We start from the raw sequence: 13021 nt of genomic DNA on the forward strand, positions 1-13021 counted from the left end.
GCGCGCGGGAGAAGGAGCTTCGGCAAAATAGGTCCGGCTGGAAAGCGAGGCCCCCTCGGCGTTCGGTTCCGCGCGCGTCGTCGGGATGGGGGCGGTGGACTGCCATTGCCACCTCGCCGCGCCCGAGTTCCGAGGGGTGAGTGGGCGGCGCGGTGCGGTTTGCACCCTGCGGTTGGCCGCCGCTTATAATTCCTTCTCCCTCTCATCTCATAAGAGTTTCCCTGGGTGAGATCGAGGACCCATCTGGTCCAGCGACTCGTTTCCTACGGTGGCTAACCTCTATAATAATAATAATTTTATTATTTATACCCCGCCCCTCTGGCTTGGTTTCCCCAGCTACTCGGGGCGGCTTCCAGCAGAATATAAAAACATAATAAAATGTCAAAAAGAGTAAGATTGTCTTCCATAAACACGGTTTTAACAACGAGTCCGTAAGTGACGGTGGAGGCCAAATCTGGATCCACACGTCCTCCCACAGTGGGGACATTGGGTCCCTGGCGGGAGGTGATCACGGTGTGAATTTGCCAAGCGTGCCTTCCTCTTAGCACGATTCTCCCTTTCGAGTGTCTTCAAAGTCCATGACACCTTTGGAAAATGCTGTTCTCCAACTAGAGCGCCCACAGGCCAGTGTTTCCCAGTTGTCGGGTGTTTATACTACATTTTTTTTTATTTGCCTTGAGACAGTCTTTAAACCTCTCTTGTTGACCAATATAAAAACATAATAAAACGTCAAACGTTAAAAACTTCCCTATACACATGCATAAAGTCACATGCTCTCTACTACTAGCTTCCTTCAGTATGAATTACTTAACGTCTGACATTAATACACCATATTTCTTTTCCAGATTGAAAGTAGTATTTGTTTACCAAGTAAAACTACAATTAACATTCCTCCTCCCCGGGGAGGATGTGCAGGTGAAATAGCTCAGTCAGTAGAGCACGAGATACTCAGGGTCGTGGTTTCAAGCCCCGTGGGGCCTTCCAGCTCTGATTCTATGAAAAGCCCCCTCTCCTTCCACAGTTATTCATCCCAGCAAGAGCTTGCGGTCAGGGACATCTGAATTTACTTCGGTCCCGTGTGAAAGGGGATAGAAGTCTCCAGCGCTGATCAGTAAAAATGTAAACTGCTCATCTATGGTCCCATATAACATAAAACCAGGGGGGGGAATCATTTTACTTTTGCAAAATGCATGTGCATTTGTTTGCCTTTATCTGTACCTGAATATATGAATTGAAAAGGAAAAATACTTTAATGAGTAGTTGTAGTAGTAATAGCTTTCCTTCTGTTTGAAAGAAGGGACAGTGGTGGTTTAAATAAGTAACGTTTGACAACTTTTAGGTGCAAAGAGTTATTGAAAGAGAAAGGACACATTTGCCATTTCTACTGCTTTGTCCCCTTCTTTACAAATTATTCTGCTAGCATAATTATATGTTTAATATCTTCTAGGACATTGAAAGTGTATTGGAAGAAGCAAAAAAGGTTTGTAGTTATATCTATATATTTTTTGCAGTTAAAGTTTTATAGGTAGTAGATCTATAGATTTTGATAGCTCAAGGGCTTAGTTTGTATACTAAGGTAAATTAACTTAAGGAAGTTAATTGAAGGAAAGTTGTCTGTCCCCACCTCTCTTCTGCAATCCTCTGCACCCCCTGAAATCATCTCTGAATGATCAGGACCCCTCCTGAGCAACAGGGAATGAGTTGCTGGGGAAAGAAGATTCTACCAAAATCGAGTTTGGAGCCTAAGATAAGTAAGGAAGTTCATGGAGCCCCCCAGCAGCCCCCACACTCCATCCCACATTGTTCAGGAAGCTCCCCTCCCTTTCTGGAAAGGCTTTTTGAGGGGTTTCAGGTACCTGTAGCAGTTATGAGGGGGATGGAAAACTTTTCTTCCATGAACTTCCTTGAGTTAACTTCTCCTAAAGGCCAAGCCATTTTAAGGTAAACTAAGAAATCACATTAATTTGGAAGGAAGATATGGCAAAATCAGTAATTTCAAACAGATGTGTTTATGATCAGATTGTAAGACTTCTCATTGTTATTGTCAACTCTAGCTAACCTTTTTCCATGTTGTTTCAGTGTAAAGTTTTGGCTCTGGTGGTAGTTGCTGAATACAGAGAAGATTTTGAAAAAATTATTCAACTTTCAGAAAGGTAACAAAGTTTCTAGTTCTTCAGTCTGTTACACAAGGTAGAAAATAGTTACAGACTAGAATCCAAAAAGACGAACAACTTGTTCAGCACATCCAGATACTTTGGATTTTGCTTCTCATATGGCAGTTCTGTCATGCTGCATGATAACTGTTTTTTGTTTAAGTCAAAATTACATTGTGAGATGATGATAATTTTATTATTTGTACCCCACCCATGACTGGGTTTCTCCAGACACTCTGGGCAGCTTCCAACAGATATAAAAAAATAGTAAAACATCAACCATTAAAAACTTCCCTAAACAGGGCTGCCTTCTGATGTCTTCTAAAAGTCAGATAGTTGTTTATTTCCTTGACATCTGATGGGAGGGCGTTCCACAGGGTGGGCGCCACTACCGAGAAGGCCACCTGCCTGGTTCCCTGTAACTTCACATCTCACAGTGAAAGAACTGCCAGAAGGCCCTCGGAGCTGGACCTCAGTGTCTGGGCTGAACAATGGGGGTGGAGACACTCCTTCAGAGCTTGTCACGATCTCATAAAATAAACGTATTCCAGTATTGTTTTATGTGAAAAATGTTATAGTAAATAAAACAATGGTGCTTTAAGAGACATTCACGGTCAGAGTGCAAAATTTGAAAATGCTATTGTTCATAAGCAATCAAAATAGGAGCAATAAAATCTTAGTTGTAGTGCTGATTGGAATAGCAAAAGCTGTTACCTTTTCAGTCCTCTTTCTTTTTTATTTAACCATAATGCATGCCTGCCCTTTCCCATTACTTAACACATGTTTGTATCCAGGTACCCAGGATTTGTCTTTCCATGTCTGGGCATCCATCCAGTTCAAAGTAGTCCAACGGGAAATGATCGCAGTGTTACATTAAAGGTGAAATGGCAACCAGCTGTAATTGCAGCAGTTAACAATTTCTGTACTGTTTTTCAGTTTGCCAGGTAAACTTATTTGTTCCTATTGCATGTGGTCTTGCAGCAATAGAGTGGTCACTATTTTTGTATAGTGAGCCCCTTCTTCCCTGTCTCCTACTCTCCCAGAGCAAACTAGAGGTATCCTCAAAGGAGCATCAGAAAGAAAATAAAAATTGGTGCTAGGCAAAATAACTTCCCATCGTTTTTTAGGCGTCTAAGCAAGATCTACAACTTAGCTGTCGTCAAAGGAGGTTCACGTAATTCCAAGGAAGATGCACAACAAGCTTATTTCAGAGCAGGGATGTGTTGTCAGGAAGTGATTTTCAACAGTACCTCGGAGAGCAAACAGTTAAGACATGCTTTTTAAAAGTCTGGCTAGAGGTGATGGAGTGTAGTTCAGCAGCATCTGGAGAGGGGAGCACAGGTTCCCTATAATAATTTTCATCGAGGAAACTAGTGTAGGGTACCGTCTAGATAGGAAGCGTGCTCCAGGTGGGGGCCTGTACCTGTGTCTTCAAAATAAAAGTAACCAATCTGGAGCACACTGGTGTGATTCAGATTAGAGAACTGGGCCAAAACAAACAAGATGAATTTTAACAGGGAGAAATGTAAAGTATTGCACTTGGGCAAAAAAAAATGAGAGGCACAAATACAAGATGGGTGACACCTGGCTTGAGAGCAGTACATGTGAAAGGGATCTAGGAGTCTTGGTTGACCACAAACTTGACATAAGCCAACAGTGTGACGCGGCAGCTAAAAAAGCCAATGCAATTCTGGGCTGCATCAATAGGAGTATAGCATCTAGATCAAGGGAAGTTATAGTGCCACTGTATTCTGCTCTGGTCAGACCTCACCTGGAGTACTGTGTCCAGTTCTGGGCACCACAGTTCAAGAAGGACACTGACAAACTAGAACGTGTCCAGAGGAGGGCAACCAAAATGGTCAAAGGCCTGGAAACGATGCCTTATGAGGAACGGCTAAGGGAGCTGGGCATGTTTAGCCTGGAGAAGAGGAGGTTAAGGGGTGATATGATAGCCATGTTCAAATATATAAAAGGATGTCACATAAAGGAGGGAGAAAGGTTGTTTTCTGCTGCTCCAGAGAAGCGGACACGGAGCAATGGATCCAAACCACAAGAAAGAAGATTCCACCTAAACATTAGGAAGAACTTCCTGACAGTAAGAGCTGTTTGACAGTGGAATTTGCTGCCAAGGAGTGTGGTGGAGTCTCCTTCTTTGGAGGTCTTTAAGCAGAGGCTTGACAACCATATGTCAGGAGTGCTCTGATTGTGTTTCCTGCTTGGCAGGGGGTTGGACTCGATGACCCTTGTGGTCTCTTCCAACTCTATGATTCTATGATTCTATGATTAACGGTGCACATAGCCTGCCTCTTAATCATGGATGGGGAATCTGTAGTCTTTCAGGTATAACAAAATAAAAAAATTCCTTCCAGTAGCACCTTAGAGACTAACTAAGTTTTTAATTGGTATGAGCTTTCGTGTGCATGCACACTTCTTCAGATATCACACAAAAGCTCATACCAATAACAAACTCAGTTGGTCTGTAAGGTGCTACTTGGAAGGAATTTTTTAATTTGTTTCGACTATGGCAGACCAACACGGCTACCTACCTGTAACTCTTTCAGGTGTAGTTAGGCTCTAGCTCCCCACAGCCTCAGCCATCATAGTCTGTGGCCAAGGATGCCGAGCATTATAGTGCAGCCACATCTGCGGGTAGGTGTAGGGTACAGGTTCCTTGTCCCTGCTCTTAAGTAAACTTACAATGTGTTTAGCTTGGAATGCGCAGCTGAAAATCCCATTATCCCTCACCATTGACTATTTGGGCTGTGAGTCCAACAACAACCGGAGGGGGCCACGTTGACTATCCCTGCCTTAAGTTTATATGCCGCAACCCAGATTACAGGGTTTGCCAGGCTGACGTCGCAGACCTAACTTAAACAGGACAAGGAAAAGTCACCGCGTACAGCAAAATGGCATTGCTTTAGCAATACAGAATTGCAATTAGCAAAGAACAAAACTATGATCCAAGAAAGATGTGTTAAAACATCTGTGGTGTCTTACTTAAATGCTGTAGATCCACAGATTGCGTGGGGGTTACGTTCCAGGCATCACGCATAAATCCCAAATCACGTACGGTCAAAAGACCACTGGGTTCAATGGCAGGTGAGATTGCCAAAGTCATTTCCCCCAGAACCCTGCCCCCTTAAAAAAAATTAATTAATTGCCACACACGTAAAGCTGAATGCACTCGGGTTAAATGTACGCAAGTTGCAGGAATCTATGAGGAAAAGTGGGTTGTAAAATAGGAATAGGAGAGAGACTAGGGAGGTGAAGCAGACATCTTAGTCCAATGTAATTGTTTGAGGCCTAAGTGTTCATTTCATACTTACACAAGATCTTTGTGCAGGATCTGGACGAAGCATTGCCACTCATAGAACTCTATAAGGACCGCTTGTTGGCTATCGGAGAAGTAAGTAGAATCTTTAAGACCTAATACTTTAAGATATAAGGAAATGTAGCTATATTAAGATATTAAAATTATGAAAAAATTAAATTAAGACAGAGGGAAGGAATCTGCTGATTGAATACATGATCTGGAATACAGAGAAGGGAGGTCTGGGGAGGTCGGAGAAATAAGTTAATGCAAAGAATACAATGAGGATAAAATTGTTTTTTTTTATTTTATTTTTTATATTTTTTTTGCTGTTTTGTGTTTGTGTATTGTTGTATTCTTCTGTTTTTGTTGTGCTGTGGTTTATTTTTTACTTTTTGTTGCTTTATACTTTTTGTAAAACTTAATAAAATATTTATTTTTTAAAAAAAGTAAGTAGAATCTTTATAGCCTTTGATGTTCAGCTGCCAAAAGCACTGGGCAGCACAATCCTAAATGTTTTTACTTGCAGGTCCCTAGGATTACAGTCACACTGCACACAATCCTCTGCATGTTTACCCAAAAGGGAAATATTTTTGATGTAGAAATTGTGTCTTGTCAGAAGTAGCCCTTTAAACTTTAAGCAAGTTCTTGGCTTTTTCACAACAGTCAACATGTTGGACTGCTGATTAAATGCTTGATTAAGGACCTTGGGTGTTTCACAAAAATAGCAGGTCTCCAATAATACATTTCCTGTTAAGTGTAAACTGCTATAGGAGACTTTGGGGTCGAGTTTGCTTTTATTAGTGCTCCTAGCTAAGTGCATTTTCTGCTGATAGACAAAGTAAACCAACAATTTCTCGCAGTGTTTTTGAATTCCCGCCTCCCATTTTTCCTGCAGGTTGGTCTGGATTTCACTCCCAGATTTGCAAACACTGATGAGCAGAAGGAAGGGCAAAGACAAGTCTTGATCAAGCAGATTCAGCTGGCAAAACAACTCGATTTGCCTTTGTAGGTCTTGTGTATGTTGCAAGAGAGACAATTAGTTTTATTTTTGTGAATGAAAACGTCATTTGACGTGATTGGAATTCAGTTGCTAATTAAACCAGAGCATTATCTAAAACGCAGTGGTCTAATTAAAATTATTACTGCAATTTATTGTATTATCTATTCCTCGTATTAATGGAGGAAGTGTTTTTGCTGTATTTTCAGGGTTACAGACTGTGTTGCTGTATAATCTTTGCATAGTTCTTTTGAGATGTTTCGAGGCACTCTGTGATAACGCTTCCTACCTATTTTTCTTTAAGCAGCAATTCAGTGGACCATCAAAGTGCAATTTATTTGTTTACATAATTTTTAATAGCCCTGTTCTGAAGGCTTGGGGTAGATAAAAACAGAGTTTAAAAATGTAACTTGATTCAAGCTTAATTGCATAAAAAATGCTAAAACTCCACCCAGGGAAGTGGTTTATCCAGCCATGAAAACCCAGCCCACAGTTTTGCTAACAACTCCTGCTGATATCTTTTGTTCTTCTTGTTTATCCTAGAAATGTCCATTCCCGCTCAGCTGGAAGGCCAACCATTAACCTCTTAAAGGAACAAGGTATAATGTTTTGTTTTATTTACATTCATTCGGTTTGTTTAGTTTTCTTGCCAAAATACACAGGGCCTATTCACTGTGGGGGACAGTCAGTTTTTCCCCCCTTTGGATGTTAGACCAGAAACAAGAAGCGGACCTGAAATAGGATCATAGAATTGTAGAGTTGGAAATCCATGCATGACTATGCAGATGTCCCATACAGGGATCAAACCTGCAACCTTGATGTTATCAGCACCACGCTCTAACCAACTGAGCCATCCAGGCTCAGCCAATCTTATACATCTGTTTTGGCATAAGATCCAGAGCCTTCTCAATTAGAGGCACAAGTGTAGGTTTTTGAAGGCCCTGGGTACTGTACTTTAGAAGGAAGTTATCTTTGGATTATGTTATTTATTAATTATTATTATTATTATTATTATTATTAATACCATTACAGTGGTACCCCGCAAGACGAATGCCTCGCAAGACGGAAAACCCTCTAGACGAAAGGGTTTTCCGTTTTTCGCAGGACGAATTTCCCTATGGGCTTGCTTCGCAAGACAAAAATGTCTTGCGAGTCTTGAGATTTTTTTTTGCTCCCCACCCCCTTTTTCTAAGCCGCTAAACCGCTAATAGCCTTTTAGCAGCTAATCCGCTAATCCCTTAAGCCTTTAATAGCCGCTAATAGCCGCTAAACCGCTAATAGCGCTAAGCCGCTAATAGGGTTGCTTCGCAAGACGAAAAAACCACTAGACGAAGAGACTCGCGGAACGAATTAATTTCGTCTTGCGAGGCACCACTATATTTGACTTACTAGTTGCTTACTCCAAAAAGGTCTGTAAGCAATTGGCAAAGGCTGAAGAGATGAAGACATAGCATAAAACCAGGGGGAAATGCAATAAAGCCATCACAGTGACCCATAAAGCAACCCCAAAAATAGCAGAAACATCATCAGCGGAAAACATTTCATCAATAAGCAGCAGGACATAGTCAGTCAAATGCCTCGGAGAAGAGATACATTTTTACCACAGGCCGAAAGGGTGTTAATGATGTTGGCAGGCAGACCTCGAAAGCATTCCTCAAACTGGGAGCCACAACCAAAAGTGCCCTCTCTCTTATTGCCACTTGTGGTATTTGCTCGTTCTTTTGAAAATATCTGTACAGGGGGAGAGAAAGAGTTAATAGGTAGACCAATAGAAAAGCAGAGGCGGAGCCTACCTGTTTATAAAAGGGCTTAGCCCAAGGTTTAGACAGTTGGTTAGTAGTTAATTGGTTGGTTGGGAAAGCAGTTGGCAGACAGATGGAAATAGAGAGACAGCTAGTGCAGTTGGTTCTTGTGTGAGGGGAGGTAGAAGAGTTAGAGACAGAATAAAATAAGACTAAGAGGGTAAAGGGTAACAGCGTTTCGAATGCATTTAAAGTTTATTTGTGTTTGCAATAAACTACAATCTTCATGGCTAACTTAAGAACCTGACTGAGACTAAGTGATTTACTGGGGAGGACCTGGTTGGTGGCAGCGGATTAGTGGTGTACGGGTCAGTAGCTCTGTACGAACGCCACACCACCCTCTGAAGGGGCATCTAGAGGAGGGCCTCAGATAAAGATAGAAGGGTTTGGGTAGGTTTATATTGGGGGCGATGCCCTGAAAGATATCGGAGTCCTAGGCCGTACAGGGCTTTGCAGATCAACACCTGTTCTGCGAAAACGTACTGGCAGCCAGTGCAGCTGGGCCTGCCAGCAGTCCGCTGGCTGCATTTTGGGGTTTGGGTCAGAGTCATGCCAGGCAAGTCAGGAGATCACACAGCCAAATATAACATTACTATATTGTAAAGGGATATAAACCTGTTCATAGAGACACATTCCACAAGTGCGCCTCTAGCTTTTTCTATAGCCCTGTGGATCTTTGGATCACATTCCCTGTCTGGTCTGCACTTTGATGTTTCTACAGGAAGCAAAAGTTCTTTTCCTGATTTCTGTCGTTCTCCTTAGGTGCTGAAAGGGTGCTGCTCCATGCGTTTGATGGCAAGCCGTCGGTGGCAATGGAAGGGGTGAAGGCTGGGTATTTTTTCTCCATTCCTCCGTCTATTATAAGGAGTGAACAGGTGAGAGTCAAGAAGTCCTGGTTTCTGGCTATAAGGCTCTTTGTTCATATCTCAAATCTGGTGCATGGAGCCAGAAGGATTTTCCACCTCTGCTTTAGCTGATTGATTTCTTTAACCTATAGGAGATGAGGACACTTATTTTTGAAGCTATTTTGGTTCTCCTGCCACTGAAATAAGGAATGGAAAAGAAGACATTAACAACTGCTTCCAATTATTGGCAATAAACAATTTAATAAACAATTTTTTCCCCACTGTCCTCAGAAAAAGCATTTGTATTCAAGCTTTGGCAGTATTAATATTTAATTATTTGGGTAAACTAAACACTTATTTAATCTGTGGACAGTTCAGCTTTTTAAATGTTTATTTTGGCTGCTTGGAGAACGATGATGCTAATTGGTTTCCTTATTTTGTTCAAGAAGCAGAAACTGGTGAAACAGTTGCCCCTAGAAAACATTTGCTTAGAAACTGACTCTCCTGCGCTCGGCCCTGAGAAACAGGTAAAGTATCATAGAATCGTAGAATTGTAGAGTTGGAAGGGGCCCTGAGGGTCATCTAGTTCAGCCCCAGAACGCAGGAATCTCAGCTAAGCACCCATGACAGATGGCCAGCCAACTTCTGCAACACAGTTTATGAGCACGATCCCGTTTGGGAAGAAGTGGCTTGAGATGCCGAGTGATGGTGTGGCAAAACAACTACAGTTGGGAGGAGATCTCAAGAGGTCTTGACAGTGTTGGGAAAGGGCTGGGTAGAGTAAATGGAGGCTTGAGTGCAATAGGCTGACCTACTGGGGCTCAACCTCTGTAAAGGGCTCAGTCATGAATATCATAAAAGGGTCGGTTTCAAAGGTGGATAAAAAGAATGGTGCCGTTAATAAGAGCCAGAGCACAACGAGGTAGCCCAGTCGGTAGAGCATGGGACTCTTAATATCAGAGTCATGGGTTCAAGCCCTACGTAGGGCAAAAGATTTCTGCATTTCAGGAGTTGGTCTAGATGCCCCTTTAATGCTGTATTGTTTTTAATACTCAATTGGGAGCCGCCCAGAGTGGCTGGGGAAACTCGGCTAGATGGGTGGGGTATAAATAATAAATTATTATTATTATTATTATTATTATTATTATTATTATTATTACTACTATTACTATTACTATTATTATTATTATTATCCCTTCCAACTCTACGATTGTATGAGGATTTGAACCTAAACAGAAACTGAGTTGGCCATAGATGTCGCTGGAGACCAATGTCACTTATTTGTATTTCAGGTGAGAAATGAACCAAAGAACATCTTCATTGCTGCAGAATACATTGCTAAAATAAAAGGGATTTCAGTGGAAGAAGTTATAGGCATAACAACCCAGAATGCACAGAAACTGTTTCCCAAACTGAGTAACTTTCTCTGAATATAACTAATGTTCTGCTGTGCCTTAATATATTTGTGTGAACTGGCTTCAATATATTCAGAACTTCACAATTTTTAAGAAGTTATGATGTTCCCTATTGATTGTGTCTGTAAATTGAACCAAATATAGAATGAGGCTATGTACAAACTCTCCTTAATTTGACATTGGCACTTTCCTAATAAAAGGACCATAACCATTGCGTGTTTAAAAAAATGTAACATCTTTCGTTTTCTTTGTGCTTAAAAAACAATAAAAATTAATTTATTTTGATTTGTTTTTTTAATTTTTTTTTTATAGGCATTTATCTTATTTGTATGTCTTCCCTTTCTCCATGGAGTTCTTTGCGTCTTAGTTCTGGCTATATAAAAGGGGAATGTTGATGTCCTATTTACCTCACAGGAATGCGTGAAGAACAAATTAGTAGAAGACTGTAGCGTAGGAGGGATAAACATTATGCTTGGGAGTGTGGCCCTCGAGGCATCTCTCTCTGGCCCTTGAGACACCCTACAGGCCACTCCCCTCACTGGCCCTGCTTGCATCTTGGACCTTTTGAGCATTGGCCTAGCTGGAATGTGTCCTTAAGTTCTCATAATGCTTTCTCCTCGTCTTTTTAATGGTGGTGACTCTTACACACACCCTTCTACAGTGCTACCCCACTAAAAAAGTGGGGGCTTTGCAGGTATCCAGTTGGAACCCCAAAATGATGGACATAGGAAGCTGCTTTAATACCCAATCAGACTAGGTAAAAGGTAAAGGACCCCTGGACGGTTATGTCCAGTCAAAGGCGACTATGGAGTTGCAGCGCTCATCTCGCTTTCAGGCTGAGGGAGCTGGTGTCTGTCCACAGACAGCTTTCCAGGTCATGTGGACAACATGACTAAACCGCTTATGGCACAACAGAACACCATGACGGAAACCAGAGCGCACGGAAACATTGTTTTCCTTCCCGCTGCAGCAGAACCTATTACTCTACTTGCACTGCCATGCTTTTGAACTGCTAGGTTGTCAGGAGCTGGGACAGAGCAACGGGAGCTCTACCCGTCGTGGGGATTCGAACTGCCAACCTTCTGATCAGCAAGCCCAAGAGGCTCAGTGGTTTAGACCACAGCGCCACCCACGTTGCTTTCAGACTATTTGCCCATTTTGTCCAGATATTGTGTACTCTTCTGAGGAGACCTGCTTGATCAGACCAAAGAGTGAGTCCCAGCTAGGTCTACACACTGTTCTCCCAGGAACCTGTCTATGCCTCCTACCTGATCCTTGGAGAAGACAGAAATTGGACATCAGCCACTCTGCATGCAACACATGTGCTCTGCTACTGAGCAATGGACCGTCACCCGATGTGACTGCTAGATTATCCCTGTCTTTGATCCAACCCAGGAACGAGGAGATTGTGGCCCTCCCAAGGCTGTTGGCAGTCCAGTTCCCATCATCTGTCCACACTGGTTCAGGGGGTGATGGGAGCTAGGAGTCCTGCAACATCGGGAGAGCCACAGGTTCCGCATGCCTGTTGTGGAATTCGTGTGAGAGCCACATTCCTGTGATAACTGTCCTCTTGCTTGCAGCGCTGAAATTAAATAAGATGGGGAAGCAGAGACCGTTTTTCTAGCAACCTGGGGCTAAGCAGGAGTTGTTGCTGGCCAGGCGCGAGGAGAGGAGAACGCTGCCAGATTCATGTTCCTTCCAGCAAACTCCCTGACCTCCGTTTACCTCAGCAGCTGCTGTGGGATCAAAGGGGTAAGGAAGCCAACTTCTTCCTGCTTCCCTGCTCTCCTGTGGGGAGGAAGAAAAGAGGGAAGCAGCATGTGTGTGTTTGTGTATGCGCAGGCGCGCACACACAAATATTGGAGAGTAATTTGCTTCAGCCTGAAGCTGTGCCATTAGCCCTCTCCATTAATATAACAAGTTAAGGTAGTTTGGAAAGGATTTGAAGCACAGCTTGCTCTCAGACGGTGTGGGGCATCTGCCATAAAACATGGTAGCAGATGGTAAAAGGCAATCTGAGGTAAAAAAAAATTAATGTGCACCTAATGCATATATTTATATATATGATCTGCCACCCTCAGCTCCTTAGGGAACAAGGGTGGGATATAAATTCAATAAAGAAAATTTAAAAAGAATATATGATATCTCATTTATTGAGCAGCCCCTCCTGATTTGTTTACTGGGAGATAAGGCAATGTGGTTGGCTATTCAGTTAGCATGAGTAATATGCCTTACATACTTATTTCATAAAATCTACACCGCTTGATGGTTTTTTAAAAAAACAAAACCCTCAAAGCAGTTTACAAAGACAATAAAACAACCAAATCATCAGGTAAAACTGTTAAAAGCAACTATTTAAAGCATTTTTATATTTTAAAAAACCAGCAATAAACTAAAAGCAGATTAAAACACAAATCAACATTTTCCATGTTTTGTTTTGTTAAACAAAAATGTGTTTTATAGGCACCAGAAAGAGTACAGTGAAGGGTTTGTGTG

At 42.1% G+C, this 13021-nt stretch overlaps 1 protein-coding gene across 4 annotated transcripts; it reads left to right on the forward strand.

Annotated features, from left to right (window-relative positions):
- Positions 1 to 10810, forward strand: TATDN3 (TatD DNase domain containing 3). 4 transcript variants are annotated; one of them, XM_083433151.1, is made up of 10 exons: positions 1 to 136; positions 1448 to 1480; positions 2080 to 2153; positions 2948 to 3032; positions 5497 to 5559; positions 6362 to 6471; positions 7007 to 7062; positions 9028 to 9140; positions 9557 to 9637; positions 10403 to 10810. In XM_083433151.1, exons 1-10 carry the CDS (start codon positions 86 to 88, stop codon positions 10538 to 10540), a joined length of 804 nt encoding a protein of 267 aa, XP_083289277.1. In that variant the 5' UTR covers positions 1 to 85; the 3' UTR covers positions 10541 to 10810. The 4 variants fall into 4 exon arrangements, with proteins under 4 accessions (XP_083289277.1, XP_083289278.1, XP_083289275.1 ...); XM_083433152.1 differs by having other exon boundaries at positions 9560 to 9637; XM_083433149.1 differs by having other exon boundaries at positions 15 to 225; positions 1448 to 1479; positions 2078 to 2153.
- Positions 10811 to 13021: the final 2211 nt, after the last annotated feature.

The sequence above is a fragment of the Podarcis tiliguerta genome (assembly GCF_965153285.1).
Source record: "Podarcis tiliguerta genome assembly, chromosome: 3".
Classification (NCBI taxonomy): Eukaryota; Metazoa; Chordata; class Lepidosauria; order Squamata; family Lacertidae; genus Podarcis; species Podarcis tiliguerta.

Excerpts from the sequence above, each read along its gene's own strand:
- TATDN3 (XM_083433149.1), top strand. The coding sequence starts at position 86 with ATGGGGGCGGTGGACTGCCATTGCCACCTCGCCGCGCCCGAGTTCCGA. Across the intron at positions 2,154-2,947 it reads ATTATTCAACTTTCAGAAAG|GTACCCAGGATTTGTCTTTC; the intron begins GTAACAAAGTTT and ends GTTTGTATCCAG. Across the intron at positions 9,638-10,402 it reads CGCTCGGCCCTGAGAAACAG|GTGAGAAATGAACCAAAGAA; the intron begins GTAAAGTATCAT and ends TTTGTATTTCAG.